The sequence below is a fragment of the Calliphora vicina genome, chromosome 1 (assembly GCF_958450345.1).
Source record: "Calliphora vicina chromosome 1, idCalVici1.1, whole genome shotgun sequence".
Lineage (NCBI taxonomy): Eukaryota > Metazoa > Arthropoda > Insecta > Diptera > Calliphoridae > Calliphora > Calliphora vicina.
This window is the reverse complement of record NC_088780.1, coordinates 6,888,246-6,914,185: the sequence shown is the minus strand read 5'-3', so window position 1 is coordinate 6,914,185 and position 25,940 is coordinate 6,888,246. Positions and strand designations below refer to the sequence as shown.

The following is a 25,940-nucleotide window of genomic DNA, read 5'->3' as shown; positions in this document are numbered from 1 at the left end:
TGTAGTTATAAATTTGATGGAAGGAGCCTTTAAAATTATAGACATATTAGTTAAAAATTGCATTACTTTACACACAAATAATAAACATGGTTGTAGTGACCATAAACGAAGAGCATCATATTATAATTGGATTTAATGGTTGTTGTCAAATTATACTATGGCCTGTATATGATCATAAAATATTATAATATGAGACTACCTAATCATAATTTGATCTCTTGTCATAATTATTTGTTTATTGAAAATCATAACATAATCATGTGTAATCATATTATAATTCAATGTTTAACTATGTACATATTATAATAGTAGCACAATCATAATATGATTGTATCCCATCATACTATGATTCCATCTCAACCATAATATTGTTATATAAAACATGATAGCTGATATGATCATATTATGATTTAAACCTATTAAATGACATTCTACAACTTTTTAACATTTTTTTTGCAAATATCAAAATTGGCTTCTAATAGACCATAAAAAATATATAAAAATACTTTTTCGCTGGCGTCAAAAAAGTTTACACACCAACAGCGCACAGTGGGCCAGAATATAATTTTTTTGGAAATAAATCTGGCATTTCTAAACGGCTGTTCCGATCGGTATCGTGGGCGTAGCCAAGGAGTATTCGAATTTAAGTTATTAAAATGGGCCCTACAAATGCTCCAGGGGCGGCGCTATGGGGGCTCAAAGTAGGGTTTAATTTTTTTGTTTCCCATCTGATTTCAAAGAATTTTATATTTTTGACAAGCGCTCGGCTAGGTCTTGGAAAAACATGCTTACGTGTGATAGTTTTTTTGTTGTGACCCCAATGTCCTATGTATAGGATGACTTAAAAAAAATCAATAAGTTTTTAAAAATCTATAATTGCACTGTTTTTTATTTCTCATTTACTTCCAAAATAATATAAAAGTACTTTTAAAATGATCAAGCTCAAGCAATCGGCATATAAAACAACTTTATTTAAGAACATATAACAATTTTATGTTTTTCTATAAAGTTTCTTTACGGAGAACATTTTGGTATAAAAAACATGTCCTATTTTTCTAACATATCGGCTCTACGCCTTTCGGAAATTGACCTATTTTTTATCAAAATTTCAAATTTGGTAAAATCAGTTTTCTAGGATCAGAAAACGGAAAACAGATTTGGAAACCCTGAAGTGTTCCCCATTTATCCCTAAAGTATTTTTCCAGCCCCGAAGGAAATGTGGACCATATGAGCAAAATTGTAAAAAATATAATTTTTGGGATTTTTGCTCCAATTTTTAGGAATTGCGGGATTCCTTTTGACCTTTTGACAAGTTTTTTTACACTTTGTTATTTAGAATGAAAAACTTAAAAAACGTTGAAAATTTCATTGAGTTTCGTTAATAAATAAAGATTTTATTACATATTAAATATTTATAGAGTTTCTAAAACTAAAATTTGTATCAAAATTTTAAAAGGATTGCAAATATTAGAAAGACCCCTTTCACACTAGGCAATTTAATTGCGCAAGTCTCTTGCCCAACAACAAAACAGCATGTAAAATTTTCTTCTCCTTAACCCGACATTACAAACACAAGAAACTTGCGCAACTAAATTGCCTAGTGTGAAAGGGGTCAAACAATTTGATCCACATTTATTCGGAACAATTTTTTTTTGTTTAGATAAGTTAAATTAAAAAAACATGCCACTTTTAAAACTCAGACCTTCAATAAAAATATTTCACTTTTTTACCTTGGCTACGACAACGTCAAATTGTATCCCACTCGGACCAGCCGTTTAGATTCTGCCTCACTGTGCAGCAGTGAAGTTTTAAATTTGTATTTTTATGCAAATGAAATGGCGTTGTTGCAATTTATTTCAACCAAATACATTTATTATTTTTAAATACTTTGGCTTCGTGTAATTTTTTTCAAAAATCAAAATGGGCATACTATAGTCGAATAGGCCAATAAAAATTATAAAGAAATACGCTTTTACTTTTTCGCTGTTGATAAAAAAAAGTTCACGCGCCAACAGCGGTGAAGTTTTAAATTTGTATGCAAATTAGATGGCGTTGTTGCAATTTATTTCAACCCAATACATATATTATTTTAAAATAGTTTGACTTCGTCATTTATAGTGCGTTTTAATGTGTCTTTAAAGGAAAGTGTATTAGAGGTTCAAAAACATTTCAAATTATTTTTAAAAAATGTTTAACAATAAAGTTATTTGCTACGAACATTTATTATTACATAGAACACTGTATATTTGCCGCAACCATGACGTAACCACGTATTTTCTCTGCGTGTACGAGTATTTCCTACTATTTAAACACTGTACTTCCTTTTCAATACTTAAAAAATCTGCACAATTTGCATAACACTTCACTATTAAATTCACTAGTACTAATATTCCAGCATTTTGGGAGAAAAAAAGAAAACAAATTCACCCTTATTCTACTTGGCGTCGTCGACATCGTCTTCAATATTGAGTCAAAAATGTGTTTCTTCGAAATCTATAACAATTGGTAACTTTTGTCAGAATTTTATACTTTTATAAGTCGGGTTAAAGTACAAAACGCTGTCAAAAGTTACCAATTGTTATCGATATCGGCGTAACATATACCATTTTTTGACTCAATATTGACGACGATGTCGACGACGACAAGTAGAATAAGGGTGATTATTAGAGAGCGGGGTTGAACCCATAACCTCTAGTTTTATAGTCAAATTCGCTAATCACTAAGCTCTTATTTGTACTGCTCTCTATTTGCTCTAATTTTTTGCATTTTATGCATCATCAGTGAGTATCAAAATGCCAATGGCCACATTCAGCATTACATGTGGTCATCGAAGTACATAGTATATTTTAGAGTATTTTTTATACCCTTCACCTTCGTGAGAAGGGTATATATAAGTTTGTCATTCCGTTTGTAATTTCCACAATATAATTTTCCGACCCTATAAAGTATATATATTCTGGATCCTTATAGATAGAGGAGTCGATTAAGCCATGTCCGTCTCTCCTTCTGTCTGTTGAAATGAACTTTCCGAAGCCCTCAAAATAACTTACATACACGATTCATACATCAATATCTCCGGAATTCTTCCGGTTCGGCTATTTAAAATCGAGAAAATCGGTCCACAAATGGCTGAGATATAAAAAAAACCAGGACAACCTCGATTTTTGACCTACATATATCTGGATCACTAAGTCATTAATATAGATGGATATCTAATGATATATACTTCAAAGGTGAAGGGTATATAAGATTCGGCACAGCCGAATATAGTTCTCTTACTTGTTTCACTTTAGCAGCCATAGCGAACAAGTTTGTTGTACAAGTTGTAATATAGCTAGTGTATGGTTTCCAGTTGGCTCCGAAGACGAGTCTTCAATTTTTAATACTCTCTAAACATTAATTGAGACTAGTAATCTTTCAGCTGTTGTGTCAGATGTGTTGAGATGGAATGAGTGGTAAAATATTTGGTATTCTTCATGCTAGAATAAAACGCCTTGTAGGAATTTCGTAAATTTAAATAAAGCCAATTGGCTTTATTCGTCCTTAATTTTACAAAAAACAAATTGTTGAAATCTCAAGATTCTGAGGCAGGCATATGTTAAAAATAAAAAACAAAGTAGATAATTTATTAAATATATAAATGTATTTAAATTAAATATGCAATAAATTAATAATATATATGTAAACAATTATGTGTTAGTCCAATGATATGAGAGATGTATCTATTAATAATGATGAACACAAAAGCAGTATGTTTTCATTCCCAGAAATAAAACCAATAAATATGGAATATAATAATGTATGAAGTGTGATAAAAAATATTTTTTATTTTTTATTATTTATCTGAAAAAGATGTTTATAATGATATTCAAAATATTGATATGTATATGTATTACTAGCACTTACCCACATTTCTATATTATATTGAAAATTTCTTTTTCAGATTATTGCACTTTTTAATATTCCAAAAAATATGTATCGAAACACTTACACGCTAAATAAAAAACTTTAATTTATTTCATTAAAATGTAAAACTTTATTAAAACGAGAAGAGCATATCAATCAGTTGGTAGCAGGTATATTTATTGATTCATTTTATTTTAAAACAAACATTTATTAACAAAGTAAAAGAAACAAAAAAAAAATTATATAAATAAAATGAAAACATAAACTTAAAAGCAACAAATGTATAAAAAGAAAATGATAATTTTGTTCTTTTTTTTAAATTGTATTATTTATAGTTCCCTTTAGATGTTTATTATGGGTTTTAGTGCCCAGATTTAGAGTTTAGAAATTTTAGAGTCGTTTTCATAACTTTATAATGAAAAAATAGTTTGATAGGGAATTTTTCTAAAAAAGTTTTGTAAAATAGGTTTTTGTTCTTGATTAAAATATTTAGTTTATAGAATATTTTTAATTTAAAAAGTGTTTAATTCAATGGAATTCTGTTATTTGTATTATTTGCTATTTAAAACCAAATATGATTCCTATAACAAGCTAACCTGTCTGGTTTTATTTAAATTTTTGCTATACCCAATTAAATTGAGTTGTTTAAATAAATTAATATGCATTTGTTTAACAGATTTTTTCCTGTTTTATAAAATTCAACTTATAAACATAAGTTTGTAGTTTTTTTTTAAATTACTATTTATCATTTTGATAAGAAATGTATGTATATTTCTCAAGTTTAATTTTATTTTTATAAAATTTGCTTAAAAAATAATAAGATTAAAATCAGTCATTGTTTATTTTGTTGTTTATAACCAATATGGTTTGTAAAATAAAAAATATTTATTATAAAAATTAAAATGTTATTTTTTTGTTCAATATAAAACCAATATGGTTTAAAAATAAAAATTGTTGAGTTTTGTTTTTCTTTTTTTAATTTAGATTTTTCTGTTAAATTTAGTTTTTTTTTTATTATTTAATACTTATACTCCGCCCTAATTTATATTTTTGTGCGATTTCTTTTTTTTTAAAAAAAAAAGATTTGAGATTTGTTCTAACTTTTACGTTTTTAGAAATCAATTATTTTTCTTTGTTACTTTTTCCTTGCAATTATTTACTTTTAAATTTCATTTAGGGGTTTAGTTTTTTTTCAACATTTTAATAATTTTTTAAAATAATTTAAATCATAATTTCTTTTTTAACAAAATTAAAATTTACTAAATAATAATATAATTAAATAATAATTAAAAAACAAATATGTAAAAACAATATTGTATAAATCTACTTTGTAAAAAAAATGTTTATCCATTTGATTAGTTTTTATTTTAACAAGAGGTTACAATTGTTGAATATCAGGCCTGTCACACATTTTATTCGGAATGGTTTCAATTCTGATCGATGATGTGTTCTAGCTTCTTTAGAATCCGTTTGATTTTGTTAATTCTTAAGAGAATAATTTTGTTATGCTGATTTAAATTTGACATTTTCATTTCCGAAAAAATTGAGGTTTGATATACGGAGTTAATACCACTTTCGATCGGAATGGAATCGTGTGACAGGGTGGTATATATGTGTGCAAAAATAAACGATCTTGCTTTTTTTTGTTTACGAAAAGATCAATTTTAGTTAAGGTAGTATAAAATAAATTATTTAAAACATTTTCTTTTGCTAATTTGCCGAGAAGCTTGAGTCATTTGCTTTAGTATAGGGCCTCATTCGGAATCACGGACAGGAAATTTATTTAAAAAATTTGTATGAAAATCATACAGCTTTCAAATATTTTTTAAGTGTATTTCATACAAAAATCTGAAAATTGCTTTCCGTTTGTGTTACTTTGGCATATGATACATTTTCTAGTTAATCAGTCATTGAAGTGCTGCTGTCGTTCTGAAGTATGAATTGTACTAAAAACCGGACAATTGTAATGAATTTATTAGCATTACTGTCGAAAATAGTTTTCGAATCTTTATCCCCAAGGAACCAATCGCCAATCTATTTCTATGCCTGTTTCCTCAATTGAACCTAAACCAAATATATTCAGTCTCTATTAACTCCCTTGACCAACCAGAATATTTACCCGAAGGACAAGCATTGTGGTAATGTGTTTCTAATTTTTATTATTTCTATGATTTTATAAACGATCCCAGGTTTTTTTTATTAGCGAATGCCTTAAAAACGCATTTTGTAAAAGCAAATGTTAAGGAACATAATGTCCCGAAATGTTTTCATCGTTTCACTATTTTCCAATAATTTGTTTGACTCAAATGACAAGATACTGTTATCGTTAAGCCACCGTTACCTCCACAATTGTCTGCAATTACCGCTAAAATACAGTTATTGAAATAATCGAAAATACCGTTACCTCTAAATCAGCGTTACTGAAATTCTATAAACGATTTCGTAATAGAGTTCATTGAAATCTGTAGAAATAAAAATTTCATATAATATCACCTATTTCAAGTGCGAGAGATTGTGGAAGCCATAGGCATCCCACATGGCTCAGTGGTTTCACAATTGAGTGCACAAATGCTCCCTCTTCCGCCCTATTCAAAGGACTTAACCCTGAGTGACTATTTCTTGTTTCCTAACCTGAAGAAATGTCTCGGCGACATTTGAATAGACTCCAACGATTAAATCATCTCACAAAAAATACCTACCTCGACAAATCTTATTTCTTGGATGGGATAAAAAAATTGGAGAAACGTTGGACAAAGTAAAAAATAAAATAATTTTTTATCCAAAAACGTTACTCAGCCATTTTCCCAAGCGAAATTGGTTTCTAAAGAATATATTTATGATGTTTTGAAGTTGTAACTTTAAGAATACAGTTCTTTCACTGAAACGAAGTAGGCGATTAAAACTATAAGTATTTTCGTACTATATGAACTGCAACAAAACAGAATTGCTATATGTGAATCCCTGAATATTTTTTTCGTTCACTTTTGTGTAACACTGCGTAATTTATGTCAGACCATAATTACCGCTATCAATAAAATATCGTTGCCGAAATAATAAATACCGTTAGCGAAATCGTTACCGCTGAAATACCGTTATCGAAATATATCTAGTTATAGTTACCGTTCCGAATCGGAAGCCAACCATGGTTTTAATTCAAATTACGGGAAATTTCAAAAATCAATAACAAATACCGTTAGCGAAATAAGTCAAAATATCGTTACCGCTGAAATACCGTTATCGAAATATATCTAGTTATAGTTACCGTTTCCGAATCGGAAGCCAACCATGGTTTTAATTCAAATTACGGGAAATTTCAAAAATCAATGACTTGCTGTTATTCAAAAACATTAACTCAATCGAAAGAAATTACTCGCTATAGAGGAATCCAATTTCAATAGACATAGAGTGCCTAACATTCGTTGGCTTTTCGTTTCGTTGGAGACCAAGGAACCGGCTATAAATTTAAAAATTTAGTTTTGTTAGTTACATCGAGTGAGTAACTAATAAAAATTAATTTTATCATTTAGAGGTATCAACATTTATTTTTTAAAGAAATTTCTTTCAAATTCAAACAGCCAGGACTAAAAAATTAAAATTCAGTGAAGTTAATTAATATTTACTACCATACTTTTGCTTCATTCTATACTAACATTTCAACTAATACAAACATATCAACAATATTAAACCTCTTGCTGAACATAACTAATCAGAGCGCTTTTTACCATTTAGGGATTAAACCTTTGTTTGGTTTATATTTTAAGTTTTTTTTTTTATAGCTGAAATAAAATTAATTAATTTATATATTGGCTTATTAATATATATATATATATATATAGTATGTATATATACTTTTTGGTTTTTAAATAATAATTTTAATGAAATAATTGTTTATCTTTGATTTCATTCAAGTTCACTTACCACTTATAACTTCTAGATTTCATTTAATTGTTAATTATAGAATAGTTAGTTAGTGTTTTTTCCGAGTCTTTGTTTTAAAACTTTGGCAGTAAAACTTTAGGCAGAGTTTTTTTTTAAATTTGTTTCTTATTTAATGAGTTTGGCCTTTAAAAAGGCGTTGTTTGTTAATCATGTTTAAACCTTTTGTTGTGTATTTGTTTATATATTAATTTTTATGTCGAATTTATATAGTAATATTGTTATTTAATATATTTTTAATTTTTTACTAGTAAAATTTCAGTTGAACTTATAAAAACTCTTAAAGAATTTTGATAAAATAAAAAAAAGTGTATTGGATTAATGAAAAGTTATTACTTGCTATTATTGAAAAAATAAATAATTGGCTGAGATAAAAATTTCACCAAAAAAAAATCGAGTTAAAAAATATTTTTCCGGATTTTTATCCATTTGTATTATATGAGGGGTTACTGCCTAATTCGGTTCGAAAGGAAATCTTTTTCGAATTACAATGTATTTAGCACACATTTTCGTTTCCGGATTGAACTACGCAGTAACCGCCCTGATATAGATCAAAAATCGAAGTAGTCGTGGTTATATGCTGGTATCTCAGCCATTTGTGGCAACATACAGACGAAGAGACGGAAATGTCTACATCGATTCTGCTATATATAACGATCTAGTTTCCCGAAATAGAATTTATAAAAATGCAAAACAAGTAGTTGTTTAAAAACATACTTTCTATAAAATCTCAAAATATAGCTTTTTTCATAATCGATTTTTCATTTATCCACAATTAATGTTTTTAAGCAGAAAAAATCTCTTCAAAGGTTCGAAAGAATTAATTTTTAATTCATTTTCAAAATTTAAATAAATTTTATCTCAAAAACCTTCGATTAAAGTCTTAACTCCCTAGTACTTCAAACATATTCAATTCATTCCTTTGAGAATTCATTCTATATAGATTAATTCCTTTGTTTAATTCAAATCTATTACAAAATAGCGTTATAAAATTGATAGAATGATTTAATTTTTTTCAATTCAAATCTATTACTAATCGACTTAAGACAACATTTATTCAATTCGTTTTGTAAATGAATAAGAACAAAACAGAAACAAATTGAATGAAGGAAAAAAATATTTTCATTTAATTTAGATTAGTTTAAATACACAAAAAATTAAATTATTATAAGGGTGAATGAAGTCTATTATGAATGAATTAATTCAACAATTTATGAATTAAAGGTGAATGAAAAGTCTGAATGAATTTCATTATGAATTAATTTATCAATTTATGAATTAATTTAAAATAATGGTCGTTGAAGGAAGCTCCCCCTGGTCCCCCGATTTCACATTTTACTTTGGAGTAAACAAATCTGTTTATATGTTGAAAATCTATTCGCTGTTCAAAATTGCATATTTTTGATAACACTCCATATACAGAACAGGGGGTTTTGTTGGGAATGGTTTTGTGATTCTGAATTTAATGAATTAAGCTTAAGTTGAATTAACTAATTCGAAGCTCTGCTTAAAATTATATTAAAAAAATTGCATTTTTAACCAGAAAAAACTCTAATTTTAAAGCTCACTTTTACAATAAATTTGTTTCAAAAATCTTCGTTTGAAAAATTACAAAAAAAAATCAGATTTTTAATTTATTTTTTTTATAAATAACAGCTTTTCAAAAATCCAATACAACTACATATAATATTTACCAAACAATTTTGAAAACACTTTAATTCGTATCTTCATTTTTAAAGCTCATAGTTACCAAATATTTATTTGATTAAATTTTATAATTGAAATAAAACAAAAAAAAACTTAGAAATATAATAATAAAACTAAAAACATTTTAATTAGTCATCTATGAGCTTTTGTTTTAAAGGGTTTTTAATAATTAAAATAATAATATTTTATTTTTTGTTTTGATGCCGTTTAATAATTTTATGCACGTTTTAAAGTTATATAATTTGTTTTAATTTTCTTTTTTTTTCTCTTCGAGTACGTAATAGTAATAATTTGATTGCCAACAGGGGAATTCGTATTTGTTATTCTTTTTTGTTTCGTACCTAGCTTCGTTAATTTTATATTGAAAAAAAATTCTAATAATAAATACATGGTAGGTGACTTTGCTACCATGCTCTTATTAAACTTGAATAATTCATAATTCATATGTCATCATTGATATGACATTTAGAATATGGGGGATTTCATGTCAAGTGAACCAACTTTTGAAATCGATGTCTTCCGATCGGGATGAAATTTGCACCAAGGTTAGCTCTATTGGATAGTAACTCAGACACAATTTTTCAACAACATCGGTCGAGAACTCTCTGAGTTATAGGGGGTAAAATTTTGACAATTTGGTCAAACAGGGGTTTTTTCTTATCCATGTAACTTATTACCTATTGTTCTTAGCAAAATGTGTTCCAAATAGTATAGATAGCTATTTCTTCGATCTTTCGAAAAAAAATATTTAAAAAAAAAAATAAAAAATTTTTAATATTTTTTTTCCGAAATCAAAAACTTTTTTGACTTTTTTTTAAAATACGCTATTTTTTTTTATTTTTTTTTTTTTCTTAAAATAAAGTTTAGATATTTTCCTTGAACACCTACTTGGTCGCTTAGTGGGATGCGAGTGGGATATCTATCAAAATAAATATTTTGTAACTCAAAACATAAAATTTTTGACTTTTTTTGCAAAATCAAAAACTTTGTTGACTTTTTTTTTTCAAAATGGACCCTTTTTTAATATTTTTTTTTAGGTCAAACAAAAGCTTAGATATTATCCTTGAAGACCCTTTTGGTCGCTTAGTGGGATGCGAGTGGGATATCTATCAAAATAAATATTTTTTAACTCAAGACTTACAATTTTTGACTTTTTTTTTTGCAAATACGATTTTTTTTCCAAATAGGCCCTTTTTTTAAATTTTTTTTTGTAGTCAAAAGAAAGCTTAGGTCCATTCCTTTAAGATATTTTTAGTCCCTTAGTGGGAAGCGAGTGGGATATCTATCAAAATAAATATTTTGTAACGCAAGACATACAATTTTTTAATTTTTTTTTGCAAAATCAAAATTTTTTTCCAATATGGGCCCTTTTTTAATTTTTTTTTTTTGCTCAAAAGAAAGCCTAGGTCCATTCCTTTAAGATATTTTTAGTCCCTTAGTGGGATGCGAGTGGGATATCTATCAAAATAAATATTTTGTAACGCAAGACATACAATTTTTTAATTTTTTTTTGCAAAATCGAAATTTTTTTCCAATATGGGACTTTTTTTTAAAAATTTTTTTTGCTCAAAAGAAAGCTTAGGTCTTTTCCTTTAAGACCTATTTTGTCACTTAGGAAGATGTGAGTAGGATATCTATTAAAATAAAAATGTTGTAACTCAAGACATTCAATTATTGACTTTTTTTTTGCAAATTCGATTTTTTTTTCAAAATGGGCCCTTTTTTAAAAATTTTTTTTTAGTCAAAAGAAAGCTTAGGTCCATTCCTTTAAGATATTTTAGGTCCCTTAGTGGGATACGAGTGGGATATCTATCAAAATAAATATTTTGTAACTCAAGATATACAATTTTTGATTTTTTGGCAAAATCAAAAACTTTTTTGACTTTTTTTTAAAATGGGCCCTTTTTGTAATTTTTTTTTTTGCTATAAAGAAAGCTTAGGCCTATTCCTTTAAGATGGTTTTGATCGCTTAGTGGGATGCGAGTGGGATATATATCAAAATAAATGTTTTGTAACTCAAGACATACAATTTTTGTGTTAAAACATTTATTTTGATAGATATCCCACTCGCATCCCACTAAGGGACTAAAAATATCTTAAAGGAATGGACCTAGGCTTTCTTTTGAGCAAAAAAAAAAATTAAAAAAGGGCCCATATTGGAAAAAAATTTTGATTTTGCAAAAAAAAATTAAAAAATTGTATGTCTTGCGTTACAAAATATTTATTTTGATAGATATCCCACTCGCATCCCACTAAGGGACTAAAAATATCTTAAAGGAATGGACCTAAGCTTTCTTTTGACTACAAAAAAAATTTTAAAAAAAGGGCCCATTTGGAAAAAAAATCGTATTTGCAAAAAAAAAAGTCAAAAATTGTAAGTCTTGAGTTAAAAAATATTTATTTTGATAGATATCCCACTCGCATCCCACTAAGCGACCAAAAGGGTCTTCAAGGATAATATCTAAGCTTTTGTTTGACATAAAAAAAAAAATTAAAAAAGGGTCCATTTTGAAAAAAAAAAGTCAACAAAGTTTTTGATTTTGCAAAAAAAGTCAAAAATTTTATGTTTTGAGTTACAAAATATTTATTTTGATAGATATCCCACTCGCATCCCACTAAGCGACCAAGTAGGTGTTCAAGGAAAATATCTAAACATTATTTTAAGAAAAAAAAAAAAATAAAAAAAAATAGCGTATTTTAAAAAAAAGTCAAAAAAGTTTTTGATTTCGGAAAAAAAATATTAAAAATTTTTTATTTTTTTTTTTAAATATTTTTTTTCGAAAGATCGAAGAAATAGCTATCTATACTATTTGGAACACATTTTGCTAAGAACAATAGGTAATAAGTTACATGGATAAGAAAAAACCCCTGTTTGACCAAATTGTCAAAATTTTACCCCCTATAACTCAGAGAGTTCTCGACCGATGTTGTTGAAAAATTGTGTCTGAGTTACTATCCAATAGAGCTAACCTTGGTGCAAATTTCATCCCGATCGGAAGACATCGATTTCAAAAGTTGGTTCACTTGACATGAAATCCCCCATATATATAAATTCCTTGCATGTAAAAAGAGTGCACATTCATTATTGGTCTTGAGAGAAATGATTTTCTCTATTCTTTCTTGCTTTTCTTTTTTTGTTAAAAAAAATATCACAGTTTAGTTCCAAATGACGATCACATTTGCTAAATGTTAGTGGTTTTAAATATCACAGTTTGGCTTTTTTTGTTTGTTTTGTTTTAAATAATTTTAACAAGTTGATTTGCTTGTTTTCAGTTTGTTTTCTTGTTCTTTTCTTCTTTAACTTTAATTAATGAAAATAAATATAAATTAAAAATAATAAATTATTTGTTTTGTGGGGTTTTTTCTTTGTTGTTTTTGTTTTTTTTAAGGGATTAATAAAATTCTTGTTATGTTGGTTTTTTTTAATTTTTTTTTGTTTATATATCAGTTTGCTTTTTATTTATCTTTAAATATAGTTGTAATAATTTGAATTTTTTTTATTTCCACTTGTGTATTTTATTCTGAAATTAAGAAATATCATGCTTACAAATAAAAGTGATTTAAACTTGATTCTTTTTTTGTATGTTTTGTTTTTAATTACAATTATTGTATTTTAAAGGTTTTGATTACTTAAGCTAATAAAATTTTTAAATGTCAATGAGGCAGAAGAAAGGTTAAGAGGGAAAGAGAGAGAGATAGTAGGAAAAATTAGTATTTTTTTGATATATGTATAGTCAATATTTAAGTACAAACGTTTAGAGTGTAATCTTTAGTTGTCATTGTAAGAACAAGTAAAAATATGTAATGTCATCATCTGGACCAAATGAGACAAAAATTTAAACGTATATTCATTCGGCGGAACTTTAAAAATGTTTCATTTTGTTCATTATTTTCGTTTCCGATTCTATCCAGTCGATTGTTCTAATAATCGAAAGTAAAAAAACTTTTCAAAAATTAAAAAAAGTCGACTTTTTGTTTTAGAAAAATTATCAAATAAGTAACAAAAATTACAAAAAAAAAATAGCTGATCAGAAGTTTCTTTGTACATCATTTGTTAATATTATCTTTATGCCGATCACTGGTTTAGAGCATACTTCAACCTAATCTTCTAAATACCAAGCATACTCTGTGGTTTTTTAATTTTGGCTATTTTACCCTTAAGATCATATATTGGGTTTAATAGCTCATACAAATTATTAAATAAGACACAAAAAGTAAAAATAAGCCGCTGATCAGATTACAACATCAGTGTTCTCTATATGCCGATCACTGGTTTAAAACATATTTTGCTATTAAAGGCATAATTCAAAGTTTTTGCATATTTTGTCTTTAAGAGCATATTTGGGGCTTAACAGCATATTTTTGTACTTTTGCTTATTTTCACATACAATTTTACAATATTTTTACTCTAAAGAGCATATTTTCACAAATTTTACAGGAGATAAATATTTTTGAAGTCTGAATTTGCTATAGTTTATAAAGGTAAATAATAACAGTTTAGAAAAAGTGCGTTGACGACTAATAAGTCCTTTTTTGACACATTATCTTATACGACTTTATCCTTATTTTTTCTTTTTAACTCTGTTATTTGATTTAAAGTCTCTATTGTCACTAAAGTTGTTCTCAAAAGGCAATGGAGCAACAATTTTGATATCAGAAGTCGAGATGATAATAAATTTCAAATCCATTTGACTGAGATAAGATTTTTGCCAATTTTACAAAATAATATGGACTTAGAACTTTTGCATACCACAGTATAACGAGAAAAAACGAAATAATTGTAAACTTTATTCCGCAAACAGTATATCTTTACTTATTCCAGCGTATTTCATATCGACAATTTAACCGTTGGCCTGTACTTAAATATTGACTATAATCCAAAAGTTGGTTTAAACAATTTCAAGACATAAACGTATAATTTTTTCTTATTTAGTTCAAAAACATTTCGTTTCCTGGATTAATTTGGTTTAATTCAGAAGAAAAGGTAGAAAAACACATAAATTGTTTTAAATGTGTATCTTAAATTTACAAAAATTTATGATAACTATGTATTTTTTTGTTTTTATTTATATATAATATATTTTTCGCTATTGTTAATAATGAAGTAAACAATAATATATTTGTTGTATTGTATATGTGGTCCAAATGAAGAAAAATAATTACATCAAAAATGTAGTATTGCATTGAGAGTTTGTTAAAGGAAAGAAACAAACTACCTAGTGTAGAAAAGTTATTATTAATAGAAGAAAGATCAAATCGTCAAATAGTAAAAATTTAATTTATAAAATAAAAAAAAAAACAGACAAAAAGAAAATGAAAATTCTTAAACAAAAATTAAGAAATACTATATTTTTTGACTTATTTTGCAGGAGTCATTACTTTGTCCGATTAATATTACTTGTTATTATTTAAATAATATATTTTAAGATTTTGTCACTTGTTTGTTTGTTGGTTTTTGTTTATGTAAATGTAGAATAATTTAAACACTTTTTAACTTTATATATAAAATTGAATCACTTAATTTAAGTAAGTGTCACAAAATTCTAATAGTTTGAAATTGAAAAAAAAAAAAATTAAACAAAATAAAAAGTATTCTCATAAAGTACTTTCTTTTCATTCAATGATGTTTTTATGTTTTTGTTTTTACTTTAAGGGGCATGCAACAAACACGTTGATTCTGTTAATGTTGATAATTTCTGTTTATAGACTTTATGTTTTTTTTTTTTGGCATTACTCAATGATTTATAATTCAAGGTTGCAGCAAACTGTATCATCGGCACGCACAGCGTTATTGTGGTTGTATATGTCAATCTGTTTTTGTTTATTTGTTTTAATATTTTTTTTGTTTCTCATACTTAATAGTATCCTGTAGAGTTGGAGTAGCTTTGCTGATACGATTGTGTGTCTATTTGAATGAAGAAAGAAGATTTGTTTCGCCGGGCATCAAAATGAGTTTGTTAGTTATTTTAATAATAACATTATAATCTTAATCTTAATATGTAATATAGTTTTTTTGTTTTTAAAGTTTACATTAAAACAAAGTATAAATCAAAAATTAATGTGTTAAAGAATTCAACGGACAGGACAGACTTAAGTATATTGAAAAGTAATAAAATGAATAAAGAAAAATTGGACTTACCGTAACCGGCATATGCTCGTTCGTCGTAGCTTTGCTGGGCATGTTGTGTATAATCTGCCTGAGATGTGCTATAATCTACAGCTGGAGCACCATACTGCTGTGTATAGTCCTGACCATATGTTTGATAACGTGTATCTTGTTGGGCATAAGCCGAACTGAAATTAAATTATTGATTAAATTTAGAGTGTAAGAAATATTTATGTAATTAAATTTTTATTAAAAAAAAAAAAATCAAAATATAAAAGAATCGGAGACAAGTGAGAGAGCTATATTTGGCTGCTTCGGATCAAAAATAACCTTTACCAAAGTATAATTTATTTATTTTTTCTTTCAGTCGATCTATTCGCAATCTCATGCATGTACGAGTAGCTGGGATATTTAATCATTTTCCAAATTTTCTTGAATCATTTGAATATTCTTATACTTCTTTAAAGCAACACTTTTAATGTTTTTTTTAGGTTTTCATCTTTATAGCGGAGTTCAGTGTTTGATGCTTATGGTCTTGCGAAAGTGAACTCCGCTTATGTATACTTTTTTTTGCAAAGTAGCTTTTTAAAGGAAGTTGAAAATATCTTATCTATATATTGTGCTCATTTATAATTGTATAATAATAAATAAAATAAACAAATTGTTTAGTGAAAAAAATGTTGATGAAAAAAATTCGGGTTAAAAAATATTTTTACCCCTTGTCGGTCCGAAATTCCATAGCGTTACATACGTCGTTGGACAGGTCATTGAAATGTCTACCATTCATTAGATATCCATATTGTCTAATATATAAAAAAAAATCGAAATAGTCGTGGCCATTCGTTGGCCGATTTTCCCGAATTTCAATAGCAATAGTATCAGTCATGTATGTAAGGTATTTGGGGGCTTTGGAAAATTTATTTAACAGAAAGACGATCCTGAATATATGAATATAAATCAAGAACAGTAGTATTTCTTGGAAAAATGGGACAAATATTTAAATATATTCGGCAGAACGTAAAAAATGTCTCTGAAAATTTTTGTTTATTGCCAATGGCATCATTATTTTGATTTCCGATTATTTTCAAGTTTATATTGTGAAGTGTATATTAAATAAAAAAAAAACAGTATTTCGGGTTATTCTAAAATGTCCATTCAACTGTAAACAACACGGGTGTCAACAAAGTTCTTAAAAAAAGAAAAATCACAAACAATTCCTAATCAGATTACAACTGCATTTTTGTTATTATATTTATGCCTTATACTGTTTTTTGCAAATATCAAATCGAATTTGTTTTCAAAAAAATAAATATTTCAAAATGTGTTTGTTTGTTGAAAAATTGTATTATTTGAAAGATAACTTTGCATTTCAATATATAATGAACTTTAAAATCGAAATGTTTACCCTTATTGCAAAGATTTACAAATTTCTTCTGCAAACAAAATTTTTAAGATTTTTGGAATGATTTTTTTTTAAGAATAATACTATTAGGTAATTGAAAATATCTTACCTGTAACCTTGATATTGACTCTGATCATACTCCGTAGCAGCATGAGTGGCATAACCACTGTTGGCTTGATGAGCAGTAGGATGAGTTGGAGCTGCATGAGAATAAGCTGTTGTTTGTCCATAGCCATTATATGGCGCCTGAGTTTGAGGAGCAGCATATGATTGCGCATATGGATCCATGGTTTGTGAGGGATCATGTTGAGCATAAGCATGGTGGCTAAAAATTAAAAAAAAAAAATTAATTAAATAACATTAATTACACAAATAATTTAAGTAAAACTAAAAATATTACCTTTGTTGTGGTGGCGGGGGTGCCGGTTGATGCTGTACGCCATAACTCGTTGGCGGTGCCATATGTGGAGGCTGATGATATTTAGGTGCCGGCGCCCGCTGTGAATATGGTCCACCCTCATAACGACCACGTTTGGGACCTGGTGGTCCTCCAGGTGCACCACGCTTGAGTGAATTTTGTGGTGCCACTTGGGTATTAACAATATGTTGTTGCTGTTGCATCATTGGTGGTCGTGTCATGCCGGTATTTGAATATTGTCCACGACCGCGGGGTGGACCACCACGACGCATCATCCCTTGTTCTACCATTTGTGGACCGCCGTACATTGAAGTCATGCCCGCCGAACCATTGTGGGGATTGTAACCACCACGGCCGCGAGGTCCACCAGTACCTCTTCCACGTCCGCTACCTCTATAATTTGGAGAGACTCCTGTTGATATAGGTTTAGCTGTAATGGGAGCAGCTACAGCAACCGTTGTTGCTGCATTTGGATCAGCATTTGCTACTGCAGCAGTTTTTACTGAATTTGTGGTTGTTTCTTCTGATCCCGTTAACACTTGATTTGACACATTTGCTTGTACCGGCGATACGGTTTTGTTGTTATCCACCCCAGTATGTTGCTTTGGTGCTGAAAAACAAATCGTCATCGTTTGTGTAGGTATACATACAAAATCAGACAGTATCGATTTTTAACTACTTACGTTGGCTGTACAAAGGCATACGACCAGTTCCTCTCATTGGAGGACCACCGCGAGGCGCTCCACCTCCCCGACCTTGGTATCCGCCCGGACCACCCATACCAGGACCCCCACGCATGGGCGGTGCCCCACGAGGTGCATAACCACCACGTCCTTGATAACCCATTGGTGGTCCACCCATTCCACCACGTGGTATATAACCACCGCGGCTCGGATAACCACCGGGTCCACCCATACCTCCGAAATGTCCCCTACCCATACCTCTGCCCCTTCCGCGTTCATAAGAACCACGCATTTGACCACCGCGTCCACGTGTGGGTGCCACACCACCGGTCACCGGAGCCGTATCGACTGTAGTTGGTGGAGCTTCCATTTTTATTACCAAATTACACTTATTTTTTTCCTTGTCTCACTTTAAAGATTGCGGCTTCGTCCCGGCAAACCGTAATTTTTATTTATTTTCAATGAAGTTTTAAAAAATTTTTTGCAAATACTATTCAATTCACTTTATTTAAACAATTGGCATTGTTTTTTTCATAAAAAATTGTTAAAATTGCTTTATTTTATGTATTTTTTCCAAGACGCTGCAAATTTTTACGTTTAGGTTCTTAAAAAAACATGGCTGCCAAATTATCGATTTTCTTCAATAGCATCTAAGAGTTGCCAAGTCGCTGAAATATATACAACTGCTGTTGAGACCAGCGTTGGAAAATTAAGTACTATTATACTTTTTTTTAAGTAATTTTCGACATCGGAAACACCCACGCAATATCAAATAAGTTTATTGAATAATAATAATAAACATTTGAAACAAATTAACAGCTTGCATTTTAATAATTTGTTTTGGTGTTGATAGCTCTCATAATTAAAAGCACAAACAATTTTTGCCTCCTCTTAATCAAGACGAATTCATATAAGGCGACATTTGGTAAGACGATTTTTTGTTTATATAGAACTGCCACCTATATTATAAGGACTGTGTAACTTATCAAGCAAGGCGTATTTAACAAGGTGACAGCAGTTGCGAATTGAAATAAATACAGGCGAATTCACTTATTTTTTATATATAGAGTTTGACATACGGGCGTACGGGCGAATATTTTTTTCATATGAAGTTTGACATTTGTGCGTGCTATTTCTATAATCAGCTGTGCTGCCGATGACACCTTATTAAATACACCTTGTTATCAAGTGATCGTTTTTTCCTTTAATGTATATATCAAAATTTTTATTTTTGAAAGCTCGAGCCTCTAAGCAAGTGAAGAAAATATAATCAGCTGTGCTATCGACACCACCTTATAGCGAATTCTCCTTGATATGTACATATGGCTTTTTTTCGCTTTTTGGTTCTAACAACTGTCAAAGCTTGTTTTTATATTTAAATATCTACATATTCTATGCTTATTAACAAAATATTTATTGTTTACATAAATAAGTAAAGCCCTCACTATTCAATTATCTACACTATATTAAGTTTAAATACTTATTTGTTTAATTATTCATTTTGTTTTTTTGACATTTGTTAAGACCAATCGTTGTTTTTGTAGAACTGACACCACCTTGTATGAATTCGCCTTGGTTGTAGGTTTGCTCACACCTTATTAATGGACCTTGGACCTTGTATGAATTCGTCTTGATTGGGAATCAAGGCGAATTTATACAAGGTGGAGTCAGTCAAACAGCTGATAACTTTTTTTTTTCGCTTTTTGGTTCTAACAATTGTCAAAGCTTGTTTTTATATTTAAATATCTACATATTTTAATCTTATTAACAAAATATTTATTGTTTACATAAATAAGTAAAGCCCTCACTATTCAATTATCTACACTATATAAAGTTTAAATACTTATTTGTTTAATTTTCCATTTTGGTTTTTTGACATTTGTTAAAACCAATTGTTGTTTTTGTAGAACTGACACCACCTTGTATGAATTCGCCTTGATTGGGAATTAAAGGTGCTATCAGACAATATGTATTTTACATATGTTCTGTCACTTTTTTTTATCCATATGTAATTTCAAATGCATGTCAAAATTGTCATTTTAAGGTGCCATCAGACGACATGTATGTTACATATGAGTAGGTGAGATGCAAAACTCGTTCGTTTCAAAAATTAAAAAAAATTGAGTTAACCATTGATTCTCGCAGTCCTTTTGGAGCTTTATAGTAAGCAATATAGAGATTGTATGGATGCATGTTCTTTTCTATATTTTTACATGACTTAAAATTGCAGTTACCCTGCAGCCACACGATCAAGAAAGCTGTGACGTAGGCTGCACGCGACTTGAAAACAATTTTAGTACAAATTGTCCAAAAAAATGTAATCAGCTGTTTTCTTGATTGAAAATTGAAACACTAACTTGAATGAGAAATTGAATGCAAGTTCGTTTCAATTCTTAAAAGTATGAGTGTATTAATAAAAAAGTGTGAGTGTATTAAAACTTGAAAAGCAAAAATTGATCTTGTAACCCCCAAAGCAGCAGTAATTTTCAAAACTATCTCATTACACATTCCGTAGCAAAACTCGCTTGTTCAATGTTTTAATTTGAAGTGTGCTAATTTCTAAATTGTTAAGATCTTAAGCGTGGAAAGTCAATTAATAAAATTGATCCAGAACTACTTCCCATAAAAATGAAAAGAAAAAAGATGTTGGAACCCTTTTATCAAACCACCTTGCGAAAAATTGGAGAAGCAATAATGACTTGGAATTTTATGTTATAAACTTTTAAAAATTTACTTTAATTACTGTTTTACTACTGTTACCATAACTTTAATAATTTAAAATAAATATCAAAATGTAGAAAAGTAGAATGATAAAATATCTTGGTAGGCTATAGTGTGCAGTAAAACACGTTCGATGATATATGGTTTGTAGCAAAACTAGTTTGTTTTGAAAATTTGTTGCAAAACTCGTTCGTTCCAAACTATTATTTCTCTATGTTTATCACACTCACAAACTGCAATTACCGTTACCGATATGATCGTAATTACCGTTGTCGTTATACAATAATTATTTTTAATTATGAAAATACAAATGTTTGATTTCAATAATAGAGTGTATTGAATTCTTCAGATTTAAAATATATGTACTAAGTCAGTTTATTTATCACCGTTACCATAATATTCCTAAAGAGCGTTAACTTTTCATCATCTCGAATCGGTGTCAATCTGGCTAACTTCGAATTTTTGCTTATTTTTTGTATTTAAAATGTCCAAAACTATTAAAACTAGTAAAAATCAATATAAATAACTTTTAAAACAAAAATTCTCTTGCAACATAATACAATTTTCCATACTCGATGTTTTCTAATTAGTATATGGAGATAAACTTTTAAATTAACTGTTTATTTATTTAAAAACTGAACCATATTTTTCATACTATTCCAATGGTTGCTTTCCATTTGAATGATTTCATTTCATAGTTCCATTGAATCTTTATTTCAAGTGTTATCGTTATAAACACATCACTGAGTTGTCAAAGTTTACCTGAACTAAGGAATTAATAAATGTCGAGAGTTGTAAGATTGTAAAACTATTGTTGCTTTTTTCTTGTCCAGAAAACTCCACCAATAACTATGCCTGGCAAGGTAGGTGTCAAAATTAAAGCTGGCAGAAATCTGCCCGTTATGGACAAATCATCGGACACAACAGATGCATACGTAGAAATCAAATTGGGCAATGTGACACACAAAACTGACGTTTGTAGAAAAAGTCTTAATCCTCAATGGAATACGGATTGGTAAGTTTGACCATCAACCAAAAAATAGCTTAGAGCTGTTATCAATAGTGATAATAAGCAATTAAATGATAAACAAACATAATAAATTGTAGATTCTGTTGTATATTTCGAGAGTGTATGCTGATGTCTGTGTGTTATTTTCTTTTTGAAGGTTTCGTTTTGAAGTTGACGATGCAGAGCTACAAGATGAACCTTTACAAATACGTCTTATGGACCATGACACCTATTCGGCCAATGATGCTATTGGTAAAGTGAATATTGGCTTAAATCCTTTATGTTTAGAAACGTCCGGCCAAACAACACAGGGCAAAGGCACTGTACTTTCTGGTTGGATACCTGTGTTTGATACTATGCACGGCATACGTGGGGAAGTAAATATTATTGTCAAAGTTGATTTGTTCTCGGATGTAAATAAATTTCGCCAGAGTAGTTGCGGTATACCGTTCTTCCATTGTAAGTAAATTTTATGATTATAAAGTAGGAACAAAAATAACTCGCTTTCTTTTTTAGCTCCCTGTATACCCAATGGCTATCGTGCACAAGTCATTCATGGTTTTGTAGAGGAATTAGTGGTTAATGATGATCCTGAATATCAATGGATTGATAAAATTCGAACACCTAGAGCTTCCAATGAAGCTCGTCAGGTAGTTTTTCTTAAATTGTCGGGTCAGGTTAGTGTTTTCTTAGTTATGAGTTTAAACAAAGTCTTTTTGATATTCATATGCATTAACTTTTTAGGTTCAACGAAAAATGGGCTTGAAAGCTATTAATATGGGCGCCAATGCTGTTATTGCTTACACACAATGCTTTGATTTGGAAGGAGATGTGGGGGTAGTGGCACGTGGTATAGGCACTGCTGTGACCTTGATTAAAGATACTACCAATCAACCGATTTCAGCAGATAATGCTTTAATTGAAGAGTGAGTATTATATTTCAACTATATTTTTTTTGAGAATCTCGAGAAAAAGTGTTCGATTAATAGAAATCGTGTTTAATTTAAATTGATTAAAATTCAGATGCATTAACTAACATTTTCTATTATTTTTATAAGAAAATGGTTTTAAAAAGTAAAATGTTAAGATTACATTAATCGACTGCAAATATTGCTGTAGCAGCAAGTTTAAACGACTAGTTTGCAGTCATTAAGTATAAGTTACTAAGTCATTAACATAGACAATATGAATATCTAATGATAGACATTTCGAAGACCTTTTCAACGACGTAATTAAAAATTGTTTCACACATCAAACAAATTTTTGGACTCAGGCGACAAGATAGCTATTGTTACTATATGGATTTGTGTAACTTGTCATAAAATCTTAATTAACATAAATATTAAAGTTCAACAGATTAAGAAACTGTTAATTTCGAAAACCTGTTAAACTAAGGGGGAGTTTCATTTTGAACTTGAATTTCATTTGAGTAATGAGAAAACTAATGAAAACGATTGTTATATCCTTTACTTTTAATCGAACACTTTTTGTTACTTAATGCATAATTTTAAAACTGGATCAAAGTTAGGATTTAAAGTTTAAAAATCTATTTCAAAAGCAAATAATAAATCTCCTTCCCTAATTTAGCGAAAATAATTTTAAAAAACAGGTTTTTCCAAGATTTCTAAACAATATAATATTTTAATCTCTTTTTTGTATCATTATTATTCGAATCGTATCGTTAAATTGTTTTAACAAAACTTTGCATATATTTTAAACGTTAATTGTTGCTCTGTCTCTACTCATATATATAATTAATTATTTTGTTAAATCCTAACTCCCCCGCCAATGCGCTTTAATAATTGAACAAAATAATCTACTAAAATAGACGCACTCTTAAATATTTAGAATTTCTAACAGGCGCTAGTATAAATCCCCGTCAAAAGTCTTCCTCAATGTTGTCATTTAGTAAAATAAATTTCGATAGTTCTTTGTTAGATGTAAGAGATGCCGATTCGGATCCAGAGTCACAGCTAATGATGGATCTTATACGACAAGAGGAGGGTCGTGGCGGTAGGCGTATAAAAAAGTTTACTCATAAAATGAAGCATCTTACCAATTCATCACGTAGCATTTTAAATGATAAGTATGCTTCATTGATGCGTAAAATTGATGAACATTCAAGATCTTCCTCTAGTGGTTCAAGATCTCTAAGCAGTGTTATATACTTTCCCACCAAAAATGTGACCCTGCGATCTGAATCGAATTCTATGCTAGATGTGCGCAAACCAAAAAGTTGGACACACAGTGATCCCATATCATGTAGTAAAAAATTACAAAAAACTACACATCCCATCGTACGATCGGTCAGTGATGATTCAGCCATGAAACAACCCACACCTCCATTTAATAGTCTAATTCATAAGGCATCATCAAAGCCTCAGAGAGTGGGTTCTGAAACGTCTTTAAGTTCACAGTCATCTCCTGATGTTTGTTCTACAGAACAATGTTCTTGCAGTTTAAAACAAAATGTTGATATGTCATCTTGCTTGGAAATGCACAATATTGTTGCAAACTCGGAAAATTATGAAAATATGGCAAGTAGAAAAACTCATATTGTAGAATCAATCAAGAAACTTTGTTTGAATGCTACAATAAATATTGTATTCTTTAAAAAACGCTCCACCATATTTGTTATTCTTAAAAAAAACTAAATTCTATAGAAAATACAAAAAATTATAACAGAAATTACTCTTCGTGGTTGTATTTGCAAGAGTAGGAAAATGCTATCACATCTCAAAGATTTAATTTTTTTGTCATACATTCTATTGTCTCTTAAACTATGGTATGTTTGCTAGACTTCCTACATTTGCAAGAACAGTTTACAATGAAAAGTGAATTCCGGTAATATTTCTATAAAATTATTTCCTCCTGTTTCGGTTATTATGGTGGAGCTTTGATCGTTCATTCAATTCTATTCATAACCTCCACACTTTTATTACAGAATGCCGTCGACAATAATTCGGACACTTTAGAAGATCTCGAAGAACTTAGCTTCAATTCTAGTCGACGTTTCTCTTCACAACCAGACTTAGTTAATTTTTCAACTAATTGCGATAATACTCATATGCACTCACAATCTCTTAATAATGTAAATATAGCTCCAATACCAGCTAACTTAGCTTGCAAACAAACTATAAAAAAAAATTTAAACACTCGTCCAGCATCTATTGTTTTAGCTAGTACTGAGGGTAAATTTAAATTCCCTGTTTTAAAACTATGTCCCTCAACTCCCACCCCCTCAGAATCTGAAAGTTCGGCATCTCAGCTGTCGCCATATTGTAGTAAGACATTAGGTGGTCATTCAAAACCCTACAGTAGTCTGTTTCCGTTCAGTCATACAGCGGACAAAGATATTAATGCCAGCTTAAAGCCAGCATTTGGTTGTCGCTCTAGAAAACATTTGAATGCATCTGTGTTGTTCTCCCCTAACAGTGATTCGAATTTAGGTCTCATTGATAAAAATACTAATTGTAATGCTAAAAAATCATTGCTTGTTCCATTCAATTCTAATGCTGACATCATCAATATCACCGCTACCACTCACGAACACCCAAACCACCATCATTACGGCGAGCATAGGTCTTTAAATGAAATCAATGGCAGTGGCAGCTGTACTTCCAACAACAATAGTCCAAATCTAAGAAGTGCAGTTTCGCCCAATACATCACTCATGGATGAGACGGTTACAACGGGAAATGTGTTTGCTGCTGGGCCCCCAACTGCCGGCATACGCAGTAAGATATCTCCAACACCTTCACGTACTGGCGCAGTAGCGACACCAATGAGTTTACAATCCCAATCGGATAGTTTATCTTCGGCTACTACCAATTCGACGGCTACCACAATAATTCCCAAAGAAGTTGGAGAAATGGCTAGACGTTCCTCGGACTCGGATTTAAGTGTTACACCTAAAGGTATGTTCGAGATTTTTTAATTTATATCTGTGCTTCTAGATGTAAGCTGAGTTTATTTGTGTATGGGGATGTCAATTGAATTTCATAAAAAAAACTTTGATTTATATAGTTTGCGCTTTTTATTATCTTAAAACT

The 25,940-nt window shown here is 29.4% G+C and overlaps 2 protein-coding genes across 2 annotated transcripts in view; one reads left to right on the top strand and one right to left on the bottom strand.

Moving 5' to 3' along the window:
* Positions 1–13,040: 13,040 nt before the first annotated feature.
* Positions 13,041–18,774, bottom strand: LOC135949340 (collagen alpha-2(I) chain). Its single transcript, XM_065498870.1, has 5 exons — positions 18,159–18,774; positions 17,458–18,085; positions 17,167–17,382; positions 15,689–15,843; positions 13,041–15,454 (listed from the first exon to the last, which is right to left on the bottom strand). The coding sequence occupies exons 1-5, from the start codon at positions 18,526–18,528 to the stop codon at positions 15,405–15,407; spliced, it is 1,419 nt and encodes a 472-aa protein (XP_065354942.1). The 5' UTR covers positions 18,529–18,774; the 3' UTR covers positions 13,041–15,404.
* Positions 18,775–21,629: 2,855 nt separating this feature from the next.
* Positions 21,630–25,940, top strand: part of LOC135949338 (C2 domain-containing protein 5) — a 43,475-nt gene continuing 39,164 nt past the window's right edge. The window contains exons 1-5 of the mRNA XM_065498869.1: positions 21,630–21,894; positions 22,046–22,347; positions 22,405–22,565; positions 22,633–22,814; positions 25,471–25,805. Coding sequence (XP_065354941.1) covers positions 21,731–21,894; positions 22,046–22,347; positions 22,405–22,565; positions 22,633–22,814; positions 25,471–25,805 — 1,144 coding nt within the window. The 5' untranslated portion in view covers positions 21,630–21,730. The remainder of the gene's footprint in view (positions 21,895–22,045; positions 22,348–22,404; positions 22,566–22,632; positions 22,815–25,470; positions 25,806–25,940) is intronic.